The 23,156-nt window shown below is 39.7% G+C and overlaps 1 protein-coding gene across 2 annotated transcripts; it reads left to right on the forward strand.

Annotated features, from left to right (window-relative positions):
• The first annotated feature begins 1,552 nt into the window (after positions 1-1,552).
• LOC121409042 (DNA repair and recombination protein RAD54B-like) lies at positions 1,553-22,475 on the forward strand. 2 transcript variants are annotated; one of them, XM_041600828.1, is made up of 19 exons: positions 1,553-1,721; positions 2,194-2,435; positions 2,858-2,905; positions 10,240-10,321; positions 10,717-10,797; positions 12,368-12,517; positions 13,016-13,072; positions 13,737-13,791; positions 14,468-14,574; positions 15,349-15,421; positions 15,685-15,944; positions 16,697-16,864; positions 17,689-17,815; positions 18,457-18,563; positions 19,253-19,318; positions 19,745-19,861; positions 20,374-20,556; positions 21,016-21,084; positions 21,615-22,475. In XM_041600828.1, exons 1-19 carry the CDS (start codon positions 1,560-1,562, stop codon positions 21,690-21,692), a joined length of 2,232 nt encoding a protein of 743 aa, XP_041456762.1. In that variant the 5' UTR covers positions 1,553-1,559; the 3' UTR covers positions 21,693-22,475. The 2 variants fall into 2 exon arrangements, with proteins under 2 accessions (XP_041456762.1, XP_041456763.1); XM_041600829.1 differs by having other exon boundaries at positions 20,374-20,541.
• Positions 22,476-23,156: the final 681 nt, after the last annotated feature.

A 23,156-nucleotide genomic window follows, 5' to 3' on the forward strand; every position in this document is an offset into this window, starting at 1 on the left:
TATTTCATTGACTTACATTGACGAGTGGATACCATGCGCGACCCAAAAAACACGCAAAAAGGATGTCTTTTTCATGATAGGGCACATTACGTACGTAACGTGATAAGGGTGTCAAAAACACAAAAATAATGAAAAAAGGTATCTATTACTTTCGCTAGAAAAATTATGTGTTTAGGGTTAAATTTGCGGGGATGATAAAACAAAATTAAAATGTTTTATAAAGGATGTCCTTTTGGCGCCAACACTTCGTGTTTAGAGTCCGATTTGCGCGAGGTATAGAAGGTGGGGTCGTACTAAACCAAATAAGGTAAAGGCGACGACCGAAGGACCCGTAACAATAAAACATTCCTGTACTTGTTTAGGGGTTCATTTCAGGGAATGTTTGCCAAGAGTATTGTTTTGTTTCCAACACTTGTTAAGGGTAGGGTATCACACGCCAATACTTGCTAAGGGGTGCATTTTCAGAATATGGAAATTACATGTTTAGGGTGCTTTTCGAGACCCCATGGTCCCGCATGGTATCCACTCATGAATGGAAGTTCCCCCCCCCCCCCGGGCTTAGTGGATTAAAAAACAAGAAATATCAAAGTACTATCTTTGGTTCTGTTTACTAAGAAGCATTGTATCGTAAAAAAGAGAGAGTCGTAACAGCTTGCCTCTTAAAACATTATGAGCTTGTATTTTTAATTTGCATTTGATATATTTTAGCTTTGTTCTTGTTGGTCTGTCATGTGGCAAATTAGATAGGATCTATGTGTGTTTCTAATTCATAGAAAAGCAAGTGCGTATATACACAATGCATGAAATTCTGTAATTGATGTGGTTTAGAGATGGGAAATTGAAAGGGACAGGTGAGATGGAAGGTAGCAGTGTGGTCTTGTGACCTCATCTCATTTTATTAAAACCTCAAAGAATTATGGGATTGGAACAAAGAATTATGGGATATAGAACCACTTAGACACTTGACTATGCTTTGCAAACGAAGCTCATTATCATCTGGGTATAGGTTAACCCGGGGAGTTTTCTGGTGGTTATCCAATTGAGAGTGTGTGGCATACCTGCGGTCGACACCTTCCTGATATTTGGTGAAATATATATCCCATTTCAACTACTGTGTCCCTATTTTTTTTTAAGTCTATCTGTTCTTTTGTATAGGAAACTCTGCAATGTCCCTTTTCAGACCATGTCTTCTCATTTGCACCTCTTTCTTGACTGGGTTTCAGTCTTATTTTGCTCAATATAAACCAAAAGAACATGGATCTTTTTTTTTAATGATACTCAATGAACACTGAAGAGACTGATGTACCAACTAGAGTTTACTATTCCATATGGTACTAGTAATATCAAAGATTGTGTCTACTCACTTCAAATTTGATGAATTTACCATGAATTTACTGTTCAAAACTCAAACCATAAACTTTCCAGTAAGTCCATCAAATTGACAGTCAGTAGTCATGATATTCCATATGATATGACCTGTGATATTTCAGGACCACCACAGAACACAGACCAAATCTAGCTTCTTTTTTTTCCTTTGACATTCTTGATTGTTGTAGGTAATGGGAAGTATATCAGAAGAAGACTGGACCACAGGGAAATGTTTCCAATCAGGTTCATCAACAACTTCCAATGTCTCTGCAACTGTAGCAGTTCATCCTTCCAAACCTTTTGCCAACCCACAGAAGACAGGGACTGGCAGTTCTGCTGCTATGCAAATAAAAGTAAGAGTATTTAGTTAAATAAACACAAGAAGATGTTAAATTCATGTATTACCATGCTCTCAAGCTTAAATAAGGCATGATGATTGTTTGAAAATAAACACAATCAGTATAACAATGCACTATTGGGAGTATTTCATGGCTGAGATTCAAGTATTACAAAGTTATGTGTTCAATCACTTCCTTTTATGGCTAGTTTTGGAAAGAGGTGGGGGTGACTGAAGAGATGGAAGGTATATAGTATGTAGGCCCATGATTATGGCATGGCATAATGATGAAATATGATTTAGTAAACAAATGCTTATGTTTCTCGTATGTGAACTGATAATTGATCTTCCTATAGTCAGGGATGGATAAATTTGTTGTTGATTTCAAAGTTTAATTGCTCCTTGATAAAAATATTTGCATTATTAATCTGTGTTGAACTGTGTTTTAATCCTGGTCTAAATTATACATATTCACCTCCTATAATTAGATTGCTCAACCAAGAGTAGCAAAGCCCCTCTATGACCCCACCCACCCTGATGCATTGGTTATGCCACGCCCACCTTCATCACATCAATGGCAAAACAACCAGCGAAATGAGTCTGTCATCGATGTGGTGGTTGATCCTCACCTTTCTTCAAAACTCAGACCACATCAACGACAAGGGGTCCTCTTCCTGTATGAGTGCATTATGGGATTGAGACAGTATCAGGGCAATGGGGCTATTCTGGCGTAAGCATACTTCATAAAAGTTTTTGCATTGGAAATTTCAATTTTCTACTATAAGATTTGAAGTAATTACCATTGATGCTCATTTGGAATTTGACTGAAAAAAAATATTCATTTTTATTTTTGTATGAAGATATTCTTTATGAATATATTACATTGCTTTTTTTGGGGTACTTGCCTCAGATTTGATATATATCACACTGTCATTTCTGTTCTCCCTTTTGAGATAAATCATGGTGAGTAGAGACAAGAATTGACAAATATATCAAAGTAATTGAGTGTTAAAGCTTGGTTGAATGTAACATGAGATGAAAAGTACAATCTCTTTACTGAAAAGTACATCTTTACATCTCTTTACTGAAGATGTCCTTATGTTTCTTTTATATACTAAAAAAAAATCATATATGTTAATCCTTTTCTTTTAGCGATGAAATGGGTCTTGGGAAGACATTGCAATGCATTACCCTCATATGGTGAGTTGAAGGCAAAAACTACTGCATAAAATATGAGTGTCTGTGAGAACCTCAAAATACTTAGACTAATCACTTATTTACTTCAATAACTCCATACATCTACTTGATTTGCTAGTTCAGCCCTCTGGACTGCCATACCCGAATAGAACTCCCAAGGATTTAAAAAGCGCGAGCGCGCCCTCTCCCGTTCAGGCTTACTACCCATGATCACCGCGCAATTAGCGTCCATCTTCCTCTTTTGCTTTCGGCAAGCCACCTGTCAAGACGTGCTCAGATAAGTCTCCTAAGAGCTCAAATCTTTTTGAGCTTTGGTATATTATTTTCGCTTATCTGTGGTGCATTCTCCCTTTTAATTTCAATCTTTCCATTTGTGTGTAAGATTGTGTTCAGAATTTACACTTGGCGTGACTTTTTAGACGTGTTTTTGGTGACACTTAAATTGTTTTTCTAACGTTTGAGTTCTCGTCGCGCCGCATCGCTAGCGCGTTCGCGAGGCACCGGGCTTGGCCTGCCTACGTGGCAGCAAGCCTTCACCACCTGTCATGGTTATTGTTCTTCACGTTCAAAGCGTGGTGGCTTTTGGTGCCGTTTTTGAATTAAATTCTAGACAGCCTCTACACTTTGTTGTCGAGGGTGTTATTGTTATTTCTTTTTGCAGGTTGGGATCTTCAACTCTGTTCCTTCCTTGCTTTCTGGAATTGATTTATTAAGATTTTCGATTGATTATTGATTGATTAATTCTTCAATTCTCTTTCCTTTCTGTTCTGAATAAATTTCTTAATTGATATTTTATTCACAGGCGGATCTTAAAGCTCAATTCCTTTTTCCTTTTGTTCTGAATAAATTTCTTGATTGATATTTTATTCACAGGCGAATCTTAAAGCTCAATTCCTTTTCCTTCTGTTCTGAATAAATTTCTTGATTGATATTTTATTCACAGGCGCATCCTAAAGCTCAATTCCTTTTCCTTTCTGTTCTGAATAAAATTCTTGATTAATATTTTATTCACAGACGCTTCGGGGATTGTTTAATTCGGCTTACGCAATTATACCTGATGATTGTTCGGTTATTCAATCCCCCCTAAAAAAAAAAAAAAAAAATTTTTTGTTCTTTACAGGTGGGGTCTCCTTCCTGTTAGAAATTTTTTTGACCTGTCCCGGAATTGTTTTCTTCGTTCAATTCCCTCTTCCCTCCTAGTCTTATATATTTTTTTATTTCGACAGGCGGGCTCTACGATTCCCTTTGAGGATTTACTGGGTCGTTCTTCCTCTTGGAATCGTTACTAGAGACGTTCCTCCTTCCTCCTGTTCTGAATTTCTTTACCTTTCCACAGGAGGTTACTTTTTTTTTTCCTCTTGGAAATTATCGTAAAATTTCTCTTATCTGGAATTATTTGTCTCTCAATCCCTTTTCTTCCTGCTCTGAAATGCTTGTTTTTGTGTTTCTTCGCAGGTGGAAACTTCGTTCTCTTCTGAACTTGCATTCATTTTTGAATTTTTGTTTCGAATTTTTCCTTCGGGCACAAAAAAAGAGAATATAGTAGGGGAACCTTGTAGGAGTTTCTTTTTTCAAAGTCTCCGACCTCCTTTTTATTTTCTTACAGGCAGATACCTAAACTATTCTTAGGTTCTTCTTCCTCCCTACCCCTCCCCTCTTGTTTTGTTCTGTTTGCTCAAACAAACTCCTTTTAGGAGGAGGGAAAGACCACTCCGGTCTCCACTTTTAATCTAAGCGAGATCTTTGTAAAAAAAAGAAAAAGAAAAATTCTTGTTTTTCCTTTTTCAGGGTAGAGAGAGGTATCTTTGAATGGGACTAACACAGCCCCAGAGGACCTGGTGCCCTCCACGGGGACCGTCCCGATTGCAAGTTACAGAAGTCGGCCGCCTCCAGGCGAGCAGGAGGGACGCCGCGGTGAGCGCCCAGCGGCGGTGAGTATGAGGGTGCGTCGATCAGCATTCCGAATTTGCGGTCGGATGCTAAGAGAAGGAAGGCCGAGACCGTGGCACCACAGTCTCGGCCTCGGAAAAAGTGGTATCCAAGGCTTCCAAGCCTAAACTAGGTCCTGCCGCCGCAGCACCCATAGGTCTATGCGACCCACCGGCTACCGGGTCACCAGAAGTCCGGAGGGAGAGTGCGGTTCTCTCCCCCGGCACAGGTCAGGATCTCTGCCGTATAAGTCGTCCTCCGTTGACAGCATCGGGAGAGATCGCCCAGCCCCTGACCGCGAGAGGCGTCACACAGACTGTAACCACAATCTGATCGTGACCACAATCTGACCCCGTCAGATTCGGGTGAAGTTTCGTTGTTGGCGGCCGCCCTGCCAGGGGCGGCAAATCGTAAGAGATCACCCGTGCCTCTTGTGCCTTCTTCTGCTCCGGCCACGCCGGCGGAGCCCGCAAAATAAGAAGAAGAAGAAGAGGTCGAAGGAGAGGTCGGCCAGCCCTGTTGCCATGGGCATTCCTCCTTCAGACCCTCTTATCGGTGGCCAGATGTTACAGTCATACATGTTATGCTGCTATATTCTGCTACTGCGAGAGGCGTCACACATCGGGCTGTGACCACAATCTGACCCCGTCAGATTCGGGTGAAGTTTCATTGTCGGCGGCCGCCCTGCCAGGGGCGGCAAATCGTAAGAAATCACCCGTGCCTCTCATGCCTTCTTCTGCCCCGGCCACGCCGGCGGAGCCCGCAGAAAGAGAAGAAGAAGAAGAGGTCGAAGGAGAGGTTGGCCAGCCCTGCTGCCATGGGCGTTCCTTCTTCAGACCCTTGTGTCGGTGGTCAGATGTTACAGCTATTCATGCTGCTACATTCTGCTACCGCGAGAGGCGTCACACATCAGACTGTGACCACAATCTGACCCCGTCAGATCCGGGTGAAGTTTCGTTGTTGACGGCCGCCCTGCCAGGGGCGGCAAATCGTAAGAAATCACCCGTGCCTCTTGTGCCTTCTTCTGCCCCGGCCACACCGGCGGAGGCCGCGGAGAAGAAGAGGTCGAAGGTGAGGCCGGCCAGCCCTGTTGCCATGGGCGTCCCTCCTTCAGACCCTTGTGTCGGTGGTCAGATGTTACAGCTATTCATGCTGCTACATTCTGCTTTCGAGTAGTGCGGGTTCACCCCACCCTCGACGTCTACTCACCCCGCTGATGCCCCTGAGCATCAAGCGAGACAAGTGGGCAATAACCACCAGACACCCGGGAAATCCTCGAGCGATTCTGTTAAATCGCCAGCCAGTGCACCGACTAACCGGGTGCCCCAAGATCGCGTGTGCTTTCCAGCATTTTCGTCGATCTCAGAGCACGTGCCCCAGCCGACACGCGGGGCCACCCCGGCGCTTACTGGACAACCCCCCGGTTCAGTCCATAGAGCGAGACTCCCTTTACGAGGACAACCCCTATCCCGCGGTCGACTTTTCAGTAAGCGCTCAGGCGCTGCTTGACAAGTATCTACCTCACATCTACCCTCCGAGCGGGGGTATTGATGAAGCAAGGGAGTCCATATTTTCTCGCCCCGCCTCTTCAGGCGCTCCGAGCTCAATCGGCCGAATTGGGGGTCTCGGAGAGTGACGGGGTCGCTCTAGACGAGGCGGCTCCTACGACGAGGAAGCCGCCAGCTCCGTGGGTGTAAACCCACCCCCGCTCTGCTGCTGCCCGGAAGCGCCAGGCTCCGGCGCCGCCGTCTCGAAATTTTCAAGCCTCTCGAGGCTAGCGAGAAGGCAGAGGCAGGGGGGGGGCGATTATTATGCAGGTACTCCCGAATTCGCCCTCTACGTCAAGCTCACATACGGCGACGACTCCTTCAGCGGTAACTCTCTCCATTCTTCCCCCTAAGCGGGCCCGTAGATTGGAGGTATGAATCTCTTACATACCGCATGCCGCACTTCTCTCGTGAGAATGTTTGGCTGCTTTGAGAGGACAACCTATCACGTCCGCGGACCGTCCGCCCAGGCGACGGGACCGTCGCTTTTCTGGCCTGAACCTCACTTTCTATTCGAAAGTAAGGGTGCCCTGTCTTACTTAGCTCCTACCCTTGCAACGCCAGAGTCAGGGCTAGTACAGACACCCGTTCTCCAGCGATCGCCGCTGAAGAGAGGGCGACTCTGATATGAGCACCATCACCGCTCAGCGGTATGTCTCACTATCTCATAGCTCTCCGAGCTTATGAGTATGTATATCGGATCTGAATGTCACGGCGATTAAAAGTTCTCCTGTGCTTAATAATCGCTATGCCTTCACCACCCGGTGCATTATGGTTATGTTAACCTATTTGTCTCGTATTCGGGCGGCTCGTACGAACCCTGCCCGAGCTGCCATCACCGGTCGTCCCCCCGGACACCGCCGGCAGCACCCGCACCGAATACGTGGAAGGAATCAGCTTTTCATATGCTAGATATCCCTCCTGTTGACATTCACAGCTGTTCCCCGAGTCTTTCCCGGTTGGGTAAACATCATCTCGGAGGAAAGTAACCGCCGTACATCTCATGAGATTGTTGGCTATGTACGCGCGTTCAAACTTGTTTAAAGCCCCAGGATTCTCTGTCGGCATTCTATGCCTACTTTCTGGGCACACCCACCGTACCGGGTCGGCGAGTTCACACCAAACTGTACACCGCCAGACCATCGGTCGAGCTCTAACTGTCTATCTTATAGACTGCCCTCTATGTGGGTCAATCTTGCGGGCGTCTCCGCCGCTCCCTCCTTGTGCGGAGTGGTCTACGGTGGATGTCTTTACCGTGCCCGTTAGTCGAATCGGCTTCTTTCTTAGAAATTTTTTCACGGCACACTCGAGTCGCCCCGCATGCTGCTTTCATCCTCCTTCCATGCAAGGCATGTGGCCAAGGTCACCGCACGACCGAGGATGATGTAACAGTGGATGGATGTATGCTTATGCCTTCCTAACCACGATCACTACGACCCGCCTTCTCTCGGGCCGACTGTGGATGAGCCTCTCCATGTAAGTGATTTACTTCACTGGAGTTCTTCTTTTAGAAATTTAGATTCTCATCCCCCGCTGCTTAGGGCGTCATTTTTGCCGCCCCCCCCGCAGCTTTTTGGAGCTCCTAATCTTACCGATATCGGACTGTTCCACGCTGCCGCAACCGGCGCCGGCGGTGCTCGCTCTTACGATCACCTGAGAAACAGGCCTTGTGACTGTTTTCATAAACAACTGGTTCTCACCGCAGACTGATGGAAATTTTGTGATTACTTCCTCAAGTCTCCTTCGCTTGTTTCTTCAAGCGAGGACTTCGACACTCTTAGCCAGTTTCCGTCCCTAACTTGATAGGACAGGGCCGTTGCTACCTCATTCGATTCCGTTGGGAATGTAACGGTTGAGGTATCATATCTGGCGATGTCTGTTCGTTTAGAGCATCTCTTGATGGTCGTTTACACGTAATATCGTGACAGATTTTTTTTCGCCAGCTCCCTCTGGCGTACACTTGCTGCTGCTAGGGATTCCCCCGCCCAGCGGACAGCCATCGCAGCCTAGCCTCACGGGCTCTCTCGGCGATGGTGGCTTGAGCCAAGCCACCTCTTCCACCGCGGGCACTGCACCCTCAGATGGGTGCTTCAATCAGTATGGGAGAAAGGGGATCCTGAGTTCTCTCTCGATCACTCGGTCTAACACACTTTTGTCGTGATGTGTACCGCGCTGTATCCCTGACACGCCCGGTTGAGCTGTTTTGACCAGACTGCTCTATTCTACATAGGCAACATGTCCGCGGCATTCCTTATTAACAGGATGGCACTCAGTCGCTTTCTCGACCCTTGTCTGCCTTACGAGTGGTTTTCTTCCTAAATCCCTACTCTCCGTCGTTCCTGGTCCCCTTCGGACCGCTAGTAACTTTTTACCACAGCTCTCTATCAGAATTCTGCAGATTTCTGCCCTCACGCATTTGAGACAGATATCGAATTCTGGGCGCTTTCTCCCACGCGGAGGCTTCCCCTACAGAAATTTCCAAGCTTGCGGGAAGCGTGCGACTAGCTTGCGCAAGCTTGCGGCATGCTAGTAACTAGCATGCGGTTAGCTTAATAAGCGTGTGATATGCGTGCAGAGTAATAGTTAAGCGATCTTTTAGCGAGCAGGGACTGTTCGCTAGCATGCACTCGCTTATTAAGCGAGTGCCCTGCTAGTCGCATGCTAGTTACTAGCAAGCGGCACGCTTAAATTTCGGTAGGGGTTCTGAGATATCTCGCCTTCTCAGATTGGTCGATTGATCACTTACTGAGCCTTAAAAGCTTCAGTTTTCCGATCACGATTCTTGTTGAAATTTTCAACAAATTTCAATTCTTACGCTCTAGTCAGCAGGTGATGTTGTTCTCCTGACACTAGGCCGAGGGCCCATGATACTTAGTATTCCTGAGTATACAGGGCATTCCTCTCGAGGACATTCCGTCCAGCGAGGCGAGATTTGCTGCTTCGGCGCTTAAAGCAGCTGCGGCTTTTTCCCCCTCTCCCTAAATTTCGTTGTTTTTGTTTTTTCTTTTAAATTTTCTTAGGCTTACAATTGAAAACATGCCTCCCTACGGTTTGAGTCCGTGCTGGTCTAGCAAATCAAGTAGATGTATGGAGTTATTGAAGTAAATTATGAAAATACTTACCTGATTTTCTTATTTACGAGATAACTCATACATCTACTTGATACCCTCCCACCGACCCTCCGCCTTGCGTAGCAACATGTTTCAACGTATGGGCTTGCGAAAGGTGAGGAAGATGGACGCTAATTGCGCGGTGATCATGGGTAGTAAGCCTGAACGGGAGAGGGCGCGCTCGCGCTTTTTAAATCCTTGGGAGTTCTATTCGGGTATGGCAGTCCAGAGGGCTGAACTAGCAAATCAAGTAGATGTATGAGTTATCTCGTAAATAAGAAAATCAGGTAAGTATTTTCATATTTTGCATGTTTGACTAAAAAAAGTATTTTAGAAAGAATACAGATATTAGCATTCAGAATACATCCGTATTCTGTTCAAAGTGTAAGTTATTGTAATTTGTTTGAGAGATTGATGATACCAGGGATGCCAGTTTTCAGGCAAAAGCCTGAATTCGGGCTCTGGTAATTCATTTTTAGGCCATAGTTTTAGCATTTTTGTGTACAAAATATTGTATTCTAGGGGATTTTCAGGCCCTCTAATCAATTCCAACTGGCATCCCTATGATACCTTTTAACTTATGAAAAATAATTTAACTCCTGATTAGAACATAGAGTGAGAAGAAGTAAAATCTTGACAGACTATTGAAAAACAAATTAAGACATATATCTTCATGAACATTCATTTACAAGTACCTTCCTCAGCTGAAATAAGTAGTATAATAGTTAAGTGTTGTTAACTTTATTTTCAGGACTTTATTCAAGCAAGGTCCATATGGAGGGAAACCAATTATCAAGAGGGTTTTGATAGTTACACCAGGAAGTCTCGTCAAGGTATGCATTTTTAATTCATTGTGTGATTGGGGTTTTCTGATTGTCGATCCATTCTAATTTTGAAAATATTCATTACACATAGTAACAAACATTGAATAAAGGAGACTGGAATCTATGCTTTGAGATGGATATCCCTAAACGTTTGGTAAGCGCTAAACCTACAATGAAAAATCCCTTTGTTTTATAATATAAGTATCGACAAATTGAAATGAAAACATTTGGTACAAAAGAGTACTTTAAAAATACTAATAGAACCATTTTAGCTTCAAATGAAGACAATACCATACATGTGTTTCATTTGACTCTTGAAAAGTTCCCTTTTGTCTTCTGGTTCCTTTTGTGTTTCAGATTATAATCATATATCTTTTCTTCAAAAAATATTTTTTTAAATTCAGAACTGGTGCAGGGAGTTCAGGAAGTGGCTTGGCTCAGAGAGAATATCAGTTTTCCCTGTTAGTAGTGAGAAGAAAGTGGAGGTAATTTCTTCTTGTTTCTGTTCATCACAATTTATTCCCTTCCCCTAGGAAATGATCGTCCTCATGGATGGCTTGCAACCTCAAGTACACATCTTTTTCATTAAGCTCATGCCTGTTTGCAGGAGTATAATGAGCATTGGAAGTTTTTCTTTATTTTCTTTATTTTGTTTTTATTTGGTTTAAAACATAGATACATGATAGAAACTTCTAAGGCCCAAAATGAACATGTTTACAAAAATTACAACATAATCATAGATGAAAATTAAGAGCAACAGACTACTGAACATCGAACAAAAAATATAAATGCATTAAACTAGAAAACTATTATTAATCTATTAATGAAAGCAAATATAAGAGTAGAATTACTATGGTATATCAAATTAATTCTTGATAGATAATTGGATCTACTTATTTCCACATTTAAGTTATGAATAAGAGTATGTAAGAGAGGACCTTAAGCCGTCGGTCCTCTGGTTGCTTGCTTACAAACATTCATTCTTTCTTAGCAATCAGGTAAAAAAAAAATTACCAACAACACCAACCAATATTTTAATACTGTATATAGTGACATGAGAAGTAAGAATCAGCAGTGACTTTTAAAAATTCAAAGGACTTGAAGGTCAGCCATCCATTATGTGACAAACAAATATCCCTTTTTAACCATTTTAGTTTTCCAAAATGTTTAAGATAAGATGCCTTCCATGTGCAGTATAAATGATTAAAAAATTAAATTGACTCATAACAAAACGAGTCATTTATCGGTATACTCTTTTTCTGTGAATTCATATTGCAAGCACTTATGAAGCCAGGAAATGAAATACACTTCATTTTCCCCTCATTTTGCTAGCATTCAGCATGTTTTATTAGGGAAGCAGGTGCAATATTCTGAAATTTGCATGGAGATTGCTAAAAGCACTTCATATGCTTAAAACCCTCCTTTAGGTTAGGGGGTAATTTGTGTTTCTTAATGACTTTTTTTTTTTACTTTATTGCTCTGTTGACCAAAGCTGTATCAGTCAAAGCCAAGATTTCTCCAAACTTCAATTAATGCTAAAGATGCACACATGGATTAATGGCCTTGCACTTGTTTATTGCCTCAAGTTTATTGGTGGCAATTAAATGCAGAAGCTATTAACTTGATTTAAGCATACTGTCGGGGGTATAACTAGATTCAAAGGACTTAGCGTGGTTGACTTTGCTTGTCCCTTGTCAGGAGAAGCACCCTCTTATATTGGATTTTAAGGGAGAGAAATGGTATTTTATATGTAGCTTTGTTGTTGAATACACTTCTCTTTCACCCACTAGTGTAATTTTCACATTGGCACCACTGGGTAAATAGGATCTTAATATCCTCATATGAATGAGGAAATTATTTACTTATTACACCACGAATCCAAAGCAGGGAAACATGAAAATTATAATAATGATGATATAGAAGTAGTAACCTTTCACCTTTATCCTCTTCCTACATGCATTTCATCTACGTATTAATATTATCTATTGAAAAAAATAGATAAGGCAAATAAATGTGTTGAAGTCATTTTAAGTATTGACCTTTGACCTTACTTAGGAGTTCAAGAAGAGTCCTTTGTTTCCAGTGATGGTGATCAGCTATGAGATGATGGTACGTTACGCTGATGACATCAGAGGTATAACCTTTGACCTGGTCGTGTGTGATGAAGGGCACAGGCTGAAAAACAGTACTATCAAGACTGCATCAGTAAGAACTCATTTTTTAAATTTTTGTAAAACAAGTGCATGGCGCATTTAATTTGTTTTTTCCAATTGTGCATTAGTGTGCAACCAGAAATCATCCATGATGGTTGACTATTTGGAGAAATTATCACTTTTTTATCGTTTCATGTTGTTATTCATTAATAGGCTTCCCCCATAAAAGTTATAACTGTGTAAAGGCCATTCCCAATACAATTCTTTTCTCTTCTGTTGACCTTCCCCACCCCACAACAAAAAAATGCAAAATTGAAATCACTTTGCCAAATTATAGAATCTTGGTATTTATTTTCTAACATGTATGTACTTTACATGTAGTGCTACCATCAAAACAAATTGCCTCTTTGCAAACATAAAAGTGATCTAAATCTAACGAATTGGAATCTTGGTATCCTTCTCTTTGTAAAATTGTTTTGGAAGCAATGGTATCAACAAAAATTTAAATGGATTGTTTGAGTGTAATTAATTTTTTCCTATACATCCACAGCTCCTATCTAGCCTCGCGGTCAGGAGAAGAATCTTGTTAACAGGCACTCCTATACAGGTGAGATCCTTTCACATTAAAACAAATTGTTTAGGCTTTGTAACACTTATCAAAGATGAAAATATTTTCATTCATGTTCGTATTGAGTACCTTGCAAAAAGTTGCGTAAATCAGCGTAAATGTATACAGATTCCACAGTGGATTTACCCATTCCTGTTATTTTGTCACAGTAGAAATTAGATTATTACAAGCGAAAAATTGCCGAGTTGATTTCCCGCTAAAAGACACAACATATAGTAGCTTGGAATTTCATTTAAAAAATAATTGTATCACTGGGAAATCTATTGCATATCATACTGCCCAATCAACTTCCTGCTTTTCTGCCAAATGCTCATGACACTTGGCACGCACATTGGTCTTGGAGTGAGGATGTGCTTCACACATTTTCTATAAGTGTCAAGTACTGTGTTACCATGGTAACTGCATATAATGTTCCTCGCATATCAATTACCTTTAGGCCTAGTGATATTTCTAGTTTCCCTTGGTAATTCTTTGTGTTCACTCATTTTTTTTTTCCCATCTAAAACACATGCAATGGAATTGAAAAAGTGCATTTCTCATGGGTTAAGGAAAAGGAAGAATATATGCTGAATGGACTGTGAACATTATCCTTGTTTAGCTAATTTTAACTTTATGTCTTATTTTTATTTTTCTTGTATTTTAGAATGATTTACAAGAATTCTATTCCATTGTAGAATTTTGCAATCCAGGAGTTTTGGGTAAGTTGATAAACATTTGAAATGAAAGTATGGTAATTAGGGGTGGTGTTCATTAAATTGAATTGATTATACTGATGAAGATGATGATGATGATGATTTTGATGATGAGACTGATGATGATGATTATAGTGATGTGATGATAATGATGAGATTGATGATGATGATGATGATGATTATGATGATAAAGTATAATATACCTGTAGACCCAGAGATGAACAAAATAAAACTAAGAAAGTCAATACAGCACCTGTATGCACCCATGATAGCAAAGCTGTGAAGGATCACTCAAGTATTGACCTCATGCCTCTCTTGAATGAACTGTCTTCAGCTGCTCGTTACATAGACATAGAGTCTGCTCATATTCCCATTGTTATACCCTTGGGAATGTTAGCGTGATCTGCTTGAAATAAGCTCTTGTGAACAGGACTAGGCTTAATATGCACATCATGGAGATATCAAAAATGTAACACTGAATTATTAAAGGCTACATATCGCCACCCACCGCCCCCTCCCTCCATTACACTTATTTTACTCATTGCCCATTGTATCACACAGTGGTCAGCCAACCAGCTGCATGTATATTTTCAAATATGTAAGAAACTATTTCCATTTTATATGAATATATATATCAGTGTGTTTTCATTTTTGTTAATTTGCTTGATTTTTTGCCGTAAAGGTACAAGTGGATCATTTCATCGTGTGTATGAGGAACCTATCTTGAGATCCAATCAACCCAGTGCCACTAAAGATGAGAAGAAACTAGGAGCTGCTAGAGCTACTGAGGTATACTTTACCAATCATTAGTTGATAATCTTTATGCACTTAAGGCGATCAAACACAGTTGATATGATGCTTGGAAACTATCTATAGTAGCAGCTTCCTAGACGTTAATTACTTGTGATTCTTATCTTTAAATTCACAATCAGATTAAACAGGAACAATGACAGCTAGGTAAATGAACGTAGAGGGCATCAACACTTTGCAATTTTGCAATTAGAAAGGCCTACTTTGCTCAGATTTTGTGACTACCTTCTTCTCAGAGAAATTGGGGGGGGAGATTGAAGAGTTGATATTTTTTTCATTCTGATCTACAAAAAAAGTTCCCTGAGAAGATTTGGGGGTCACATTATTGGCTTGCCTAAAACCATGTGAATTTTAATAGCAGGATGGTTAATTCAGTGACAACGTTGACTCCAATTTACTGAAAGTTATACATTTTCTAAGTATATTGGTGTGAAACATTTATTGCAAACAGTAATTAATGTGATGGAAAACATAAATCTGACTTATATTTTGCTTTTTCATTGGATGAATCTATTCTTATGATGCATTTGTCATTTTGTCTGTATTTTGGTATTACTCTGTGATTGTATTCTATTGATTCATGGTTCTGTTCACATGCCTACCATATCATGCAATCACTTCAACTGTGTGCGCATATCGAGTGGACCTTCCTGAATGCGAAGTCTTGATGCCCTATACACTCATTAACACAGGCCTTTAGTTTCTTAAGCGGCGCATTTGAAATACCAAACAGGTTTTTTTTTTTCTTTTCAGCTTTCAAGGTTGACTAGTCTTTTTGTACTTAGGCGTACACAGGAGATCAACAACAAATACCTCCCACCAAAAGGTAAATGAGATAAATTATTTTTTTATGTATTTTTGCTAGAACCCCCCCCCCAGATATTTTGATGCAATTAATAGTGTTAAGGTGAATTAACTTACATCTACAAAAAAATTCATTGCTCTAAATTATTTGTTCTTTGTACTAAAGACCATTTTTATGGCGCTTATGATCTATACTGCCTCCTTCAGTTGTTTGAATATTCTACACCCTTTATTCACTGTGAATCCTTTAAATGCAATATAATCTTTACATTTGTCTATTCACAGTTGAGACCGTGGTATTCTGTCAGCCATCTTCCCTCCAGCTCCAACTCTATCATCATCTTCTACGTTCACCCCTCATCCGGTCCTGTCTATCTAGGGGATACACCCCCACTGCATCAGCTGGCTCCCCTCATCTGGTCTGTATAGGAGCACTCAAGAAACTCTGCAATGATCCCAGTCTGCTCTACCAGGCTAGTAAGAAGGCTGAAAATGATGCAGGGGAGATGAGAGGAGGAGATAGCTGGTTGCTAGATGATGAGGAGGTGAGAACTGTTTTTGTTGTCAATTTAAATTTAGCATTTTCATCAGAGCCCTATCATATCGGCCTCTTTTTTATGTTTCTCTTTAAAATCTACATTTTATGTCAATCTTTCAGTATGTCACCTGTCAGGATTCCTATCCATTATCCTTCTCTTTACTCACATTCTTACCCTTGTAAATATTTTTTTTTTGTCTGGGGGGGGACAGAAATTGGATGGTCATTTTAACTTGTCCCTAGAAAATTGAATTATTGCATGGATTATATTATTTTCTTCTGTCGACTGATAAAGGAATTAACTTTTTTCCAAAGAAAATGACATGATTGTGTCTTTTGTTGCTGTTGTTGTTAAAAATAAAATAAATTACCTGTCTTGACAGTGGTACATTTAGACCTGTCAAAGGAGTTATTATATGATTTCTACATTATCATTGTTATATCATATTGTATTCATTATAAAGAATTCCTCTCATATTTATTTAATTTTGTCTTGGGGTAACAGTTCTACCGATTGGACCAGCATACTAATTAGAATACAATTCACTCTCAAATGCAGAATATGATGGAAGTTTTTTTTTCATTGAAAACAGTTTGTGATCACTAAGATGATTTGAACTCAGCAGGCAGATGCCAAATTCTAAGCAACTTTCCTCATTTGTTGGAATATTATTTTTCTTTAGGAGTCACATTGAATTAGTCTGCTGACAGTGTTGTGTCTGATATGCTTTAAAACTCTTTCTGTGTTATTTTCTTTAGGAGTCTCTTTACAAGGGTCTACTGCCCATCTACCCAGCCGAATACTCCGAAGGCACTCCATTGCTAGCCCATTGTGGAAAGCTGAGTGTACTATCCGATATACTTAGAGCTATGCATGCTGATCCAACCAGGAGGGAAAGACTTGTTCTTGTTTCCAATTACACTCAGGTAACGCTGGCTTATTTTTAACTTTGTCTTTTCCATTTCCATCATGGGCCATAGTATTCTGAGCAAGTTTTTTTTACCATAACAACAAATGTTTTTCTTATACTGAATGTCAATGAGTTTGATAATGTCCTACAATCGCAAAATGTTCTAGAAAAACCAAGGGAGATGAATTCTTGGAACTGTACTGTTTTTTTTTCTGAGTACTTACCTGTACTTCAATCATTGCTCTGTAAATAGTTGATAATCTGCAGAATTTATATCTGAGATGAGATTGAATGGTACTAGGCAGGGATCAATTCCTTAAACTACTACTTGTTATGTCTGTCATGTCTTCCTTACAATGATTTAGGAGCAGAAAGTCTTTTTTGCTGAATACATGTAGTTGATGAGGTGAGCCACCAAAAGGAGTGTCTTAAAGTACAACAATGGTTATGGGTAGATTTTGGAGCTAGTTTAATATCCAGTCAAAATGTGCAATTCAAAGTGCAAGTAAAAACCAATCCAAGGTGCTTAAAGTCACAAGAGGAAGCTACAATTAGCTGTATCTCTCTAATGGCAGTGACGGAAATCTTGTTTACATTGGATAATCCTTCAGTATTGACTGATTCTCGAGGTAGGTTGTTCCAGACCCTTCTCATTCTGGGATACAATGAGAAGTTGATTGAATCAATGGTTGCTTCGGGTATGACGTACTAAAAATTGTGATCGTGTCTTGTGAAGAATGTTTTTTGAGTCTTAATGGGTTGTTCTTTTAAAACTTCTACCCTGTAAATGTCTTTTCTTATAATATCTTATGATCATAAGTGTTTCTCTGTGTTTTTCAGACACTTGATATACTCCAAGCATTGTGTAATCTTGAGGGATATAAGTTCTGCAGGTTGGATGGCTCTACACCAACTGCTAAGCGACAATCAATAGTAGAGCATTTCAACAGCAGCTATGCCAAAGAAAGTAAGTCTCACTTAAAACATACTGTAATAATGATTTTTTATTATGAATAACCCTTACACATGTATGTTCCTTTGAGTTTATTTATTTGATTTCTTAATCATTTTCTCCCACTGCATAGATATGATAACACTTTCTTTGCATTGAATTTATTTTAAAAAAAAAGAAATAATTGTTCAATACATTGTCATGAATCAGATTGTGCTTTTGAGCGATGAGTTTCATCCTGATATTTTGTCTTATTTCTTGCTATCCAAATTATCAGTGGTTAATGTGAACCAGATGGGTGCCTCTCATTCCTTTAATTGTACTGCTATTAGGTACTTTATAAACATTTGGTTCCATTTTCTGCACTTTTTGTAGTATTGCACATATTTCCTTGTTGTTTTGTCTATGTAGAGTAGAGGAAAAGAAGAGAAAATATGTCAAGTGCGATTTCTGCTAAAAGCGGCAGCAAAAAAATAATCATCCATACATTTGCTAAGGTACATTTACATGATGGTTATGTTCATATTACTCTTCTTATCCCTGGTATATTTCTTCTAAGATCTAAAGGTGGTGTGGTTAGGGCCATGGGCTCCAAGAACGGTAGGGTCAAGGTACTTTAAATGATGAATTCTTTCATATTATTGCTCTTATCTTAGCCATCTTCCTGCTAAGCTCTAAAGCTGGTGGAGTTGGTCTGAACCTGGTCGGTGCTTCCAGGCTTCTTCTTTATGACATTGACTGGAATCCTGCAAATGATCTTCAGGTATATCACATTGTAAACAATGGGGCATGGTGAAACCTACAGACAACACTCGATAGATCACTTATCCTATTGACTACTGAATTATGTCATTATGCCAATACATATATGAACGAGCCAGTTACATCAAAATGAGAGACATCACTCACTATTTCTTTTGTATTTTATTATATGAAATATTGTCATTTTCTCATCATTGTCATGTGAAATAAAGTTTCATTCCTCCTTGATCACGTGGAATTCCATTATTTTAACAGTTTGTGCTTCAGGCAAGGAGGTCCTAATCGTCAAATTCGTAAAAATTGAAATATTGTATAATTCAAACAAAACAAACAAAAGAAATAGTGAGTGAGTGACATCATCGACTCTCTCATTTGGATGTAACTGGCTCGTTCATATAACTATTTTGTTGAAAATAAGGGAAACTTTGAAATGTCATAACTTTCTTATTTTACATCCGATTTTGATGAAATTTTCAGCATTGTGCTTGTCTGATTTTTCTCTATTGATTCAAATCAACATTTTTCTGAGGTGGACTTGACCTTTAACTATTGTTAATTTACCTCTGTTGGATGTACATTAATGCATTCTTGAATCAAGCATAATTTTGTTATAATGTTTGTATTACTGTTACTGATATGGTTGTTTAATGAAAAGCAATGATTAATCTTTCCCACATCTTTTAATATCAGGCAATGGCTAGGGTTTGGCGAGATGGGCAAAAGAAGACTGTTCACATCTATCGACTGATTACAGCTGTAAGTGACTTTGAATTTTTATCTCATGTAGCTCCCACATTACATTTAGGTTTCCTTTGTAAAGGCTAGGGGATGGTAGGGCAGTAGGATGTTAGAAAATGGGTGTGTCAGATTCATAGACATTAGAACACCAAGATCCTAGTGTTGTTGAAACCTAAGGGTGTCAAGACGTTCAGGTTAAACTGTTGTGGTATCAGAAAGTAGACATTCCAAAATGCTAGTTTTAGTGGTATCTTGCGGGGGTTTTAATGTAAAGGTGGGTTGAATTCCTCGGGCTCAGGATATCAAGGTGTTGACTCATAGGGATACCAGAATATTGGAATGTCATTATGTTTGGGAGAAGTGTTTTGTGGTCAGAGTAGGATTGTATATGTAGGGAATATGGTGGAGTAAAGTTACATACATGAATCTATTTTCTTCGAACAGGGTACTATTGAAGAGAAGATCTATCAACGTCAGATTAGCAAGCAGAGTCTTAGTGGAGCTGTGGTAGATGCTAAAGGACAAGGAGGCTCCGTCAAGTTCTCTTTTGAAGACCTCAGAGTAAGTCAACTCTTTTTGAGATGGGGCTCTGGTGGATGTTTCACAAAAGATTAGAAATGAGTAGAAATCGTACTGAAATTACAAATTCCATGTTATGTAATGCATCCCAACAATGTTCAGACCATGCTCAAGGGAAGTTATTTCCCATGTTATGAGATTTCACATTATGCATTGACACTTTAGCAAGACTTTTAGTTAGACCAAGATCTATGTTACCCCCTACCCCCCCCCCTTCTTTTTTTTAAAGATTTTCTGTTTCGGAAACTTTTTTTCCCTTATTTTTTATTCCTCATGCATTTTTATTGTTGTACCTCAACAACTAGCAGGGGATTCCTCGTAACTTATGCGCGCTTCTTGGGCAAATCAACCAAGCATTTGTCAACTAGTTAGGAATCTAATATGACTTACCTACCCCAATTTGTTTTTTATTATCCTGAATTCACGTACTCAGCTTTATGAAATCTTATTTTCTTTAATTAATAACCTATTTTCATTATTATGTTGAATCACAGGACCTGTTCACACTGCATGAAGGTAGCTCATGCATAACACATGACATGTTGGGCTGTGACTGTTCCAATTCCAATGAACCTTCCTCAAGTGTGGAAGCAGCTGAAGATGTTCAGAAAGAGCCACAAAGACCCTGCCAGCTTGGAAGACCCCAGCCAATAGTATCAAAGGTAGAGTATTGCCAGGTATCTACTCTTAAATTGTCAAGTTCATTTGCTTAAATATTATCTACTACTATCTTCATTTCCTTAAATAATGCCGTAATCATATTCTCTATTTTCATCATTTTCATTCACGTCATTATCACAGAGCTGCCAACCTGAACAAGAACATATCAGTAATTTCAAGGCTGAAAATCAGTATTTTGGTGGGAAATTAGTATTTTCACAGGAATACCAAAGGACATCACATAAACTAAAACTTAAGAAATCAGTATTTTGCATGAAACCATCAGTATTCTTCTCTATTTTCAGTACTTAATACCGAAAATCAGTACTACTTGGCAGCTCTGTTATCACCAGCAACATCATCATCACTGTCATCACCATCATCTGCTCATGATCATCATTACCATCATAATATTTCTTTGCATTCATAAATTTTGAATTTGAAAATGTATTTCAATCTTTGATTGTATCTTACAGAAAAACTTGTCAATGGGTGATTTGAATGAATGGCAACACTTTCCTGCGCCACTCCCACAAGATTTTCAGGTAATATATTTTTAGTAATGAATTCATTGCATTTTTTAGTAATTAATTCCTGTCAGGTAAAGGTAATGGGGAAATCTACCCCCCCCCCCCCGGCAATTTGAATGTGGCCATTTCTTGAAAGCAACGCTTGGGAAAGACTGTAAATTTCTATTTAAAGTTTATTTAAGTTTTTTTTTTAATTGCACAACATAATTCCTATGTGGAATATAATGTAGAATGAGGCCTTGAAAAAGTTTTGAAAAATGTAGTGACCAGAATCGCCATCCCATCTTTTTTTCATACATTTTATGAGTTACAATTAGACTTCCTAGGAGATAAATTGAATTATGATTTTTTTTCGGTCACAGGTATCTTGAAAGTGTCTTCACACAGTTGATATTTTTTCTCCATTGATGTCTCCTTTTTATTTACAACACAGAGTTTAATGTTACCTTATGTATTTAATTAACATTACATCTTCTTTCTTTCATGGCAAGGTGATTGAGATCTATAATTTATGAATTCCCGTATTGTTTTTTCTACATGTTTAGGATGAATACCTTCTGGAAGCCAAGGATAAGATCACGTTTGTCTTCCAAAATGAGTCCAACATGGTTCCGGTAACATGAAATCTAGACTTGGATCTTGTTCACTAATCCTTAATAGCAAATTGAGCTCAGTGCCTGAACAGATAACTTTAGTGTGTCTTGAGAATGGGCCAACAGACAAACGTGACTTGGACCAGAAAGAGGCATGATCATCAAGTAATGTTATTTACTTCATGTGTGAAGGTCTTGCAAGATTCCAAGTTGTCATCCTTGAGTAATTTATAGAAAATGTCACCCGACCTTCTATAAGGACTTCCTTTATTGCTGAAGAAGTGAAATCCTCAAACCTGTATCAGCTGGGAATATGCTTAATCAACCGGGAATTTCTTCATTAAAGTTGACTTTTAGGACAAATTTGCAAATGATACCAAAATTTTGGTTTCTTTGTTATTGTACTGTGGAGTATCAGGAAGACAGCACAAATTTACACCATTCCAAGCTTAGCAGCAATTATATTTTGCATCTGTCTGTTATTGCTAGTAAAAGCTAATGAGTTTGAGTTCTCTTCTCACCCGAAATATAGCAGAGAATTGACTGACATTCTTGGTCAGACTTTCCACTGCCTCCTATTTTTGCAAATATCACAAAGATTATTCTCCATTGAGAATGCAGATCCACAAGAAAGTTTGGCAGATTCCCAATATTTTGCCCCATTTATCTTTGCAATGATATCCCTTTTGGCAGAGGACTCACATACACATACACAACACACTCGCAAATACACATTCAAACACTTTATCATAACCTCATTCATGCAGACACACAGATGATGTAAGAGAACGATCTGAAGAAGATGTGAACTAAGTAGGCCCGTTTCGGGTACACAGGTACACGTGTACACGCACGGTCAAGTCAGTGCACGTGTACTAAATTCCATCACCGTGTACACGGTAGCATCTGCATAAAGCTTGCGTGGGACTGTAAAGTCAGTGAACAAGCTCACAGCCTCACATTATTCATTAATTCTTAGTTCTCAGACACTGCACATGTTTTAATCACTAATATGTCAATATATTTCAATTAACCTAGAGTGAGTTTACTTCCAAAATCGCCGATTTAATCCACATTTATTCTGGAGACTCAAGTTTTTGTACCACACGAAATGGGTATGCTCCGGTCAGTGCAGGGCCCTAGTTAGCGCCGACGTTCGTTGGATGCGCATTTTGCATACTGTACCGTACATGCATGCACAGATCGCTGCAGAATTGAGTGTAACTGAAGTTATCGATTGATTTTCATTATTTTATTGCCAATTTGAGGAGCGTGTGTTTGTAGGCTTGTAGCACATGTGTATAAGCGTATAACACGTAACTGGAGACTCTCGAAAGCGTTCTTCAATCACTTTTAGAGCCAATTTGAGAATCACCAATTGCGACAGCGATCATTGCTCCAGTTACGTGTTATACGCTCATAAACATGTGCTACAAGCCTACAAACACACGCTCCTCAAATTGGCAATAAAATAATGAAAATCAATCGATAACT

The sequence above is a fragment of the Lytechinus variegatus genome, chromosome 2 (genome assembly GCF_018143015.1).
Source record: "Lytechinus variegatus isolate NC3 chromosome 2, Lvar_3.0, whole genome shotgun sequence".
Lineage (NCBI taxonomy): Eukaryota > Metazoa > Echinodermata > Echinoidea > Temnopleuroida > Toxopneustidae > Lytechinus > Lytechinus variegatus.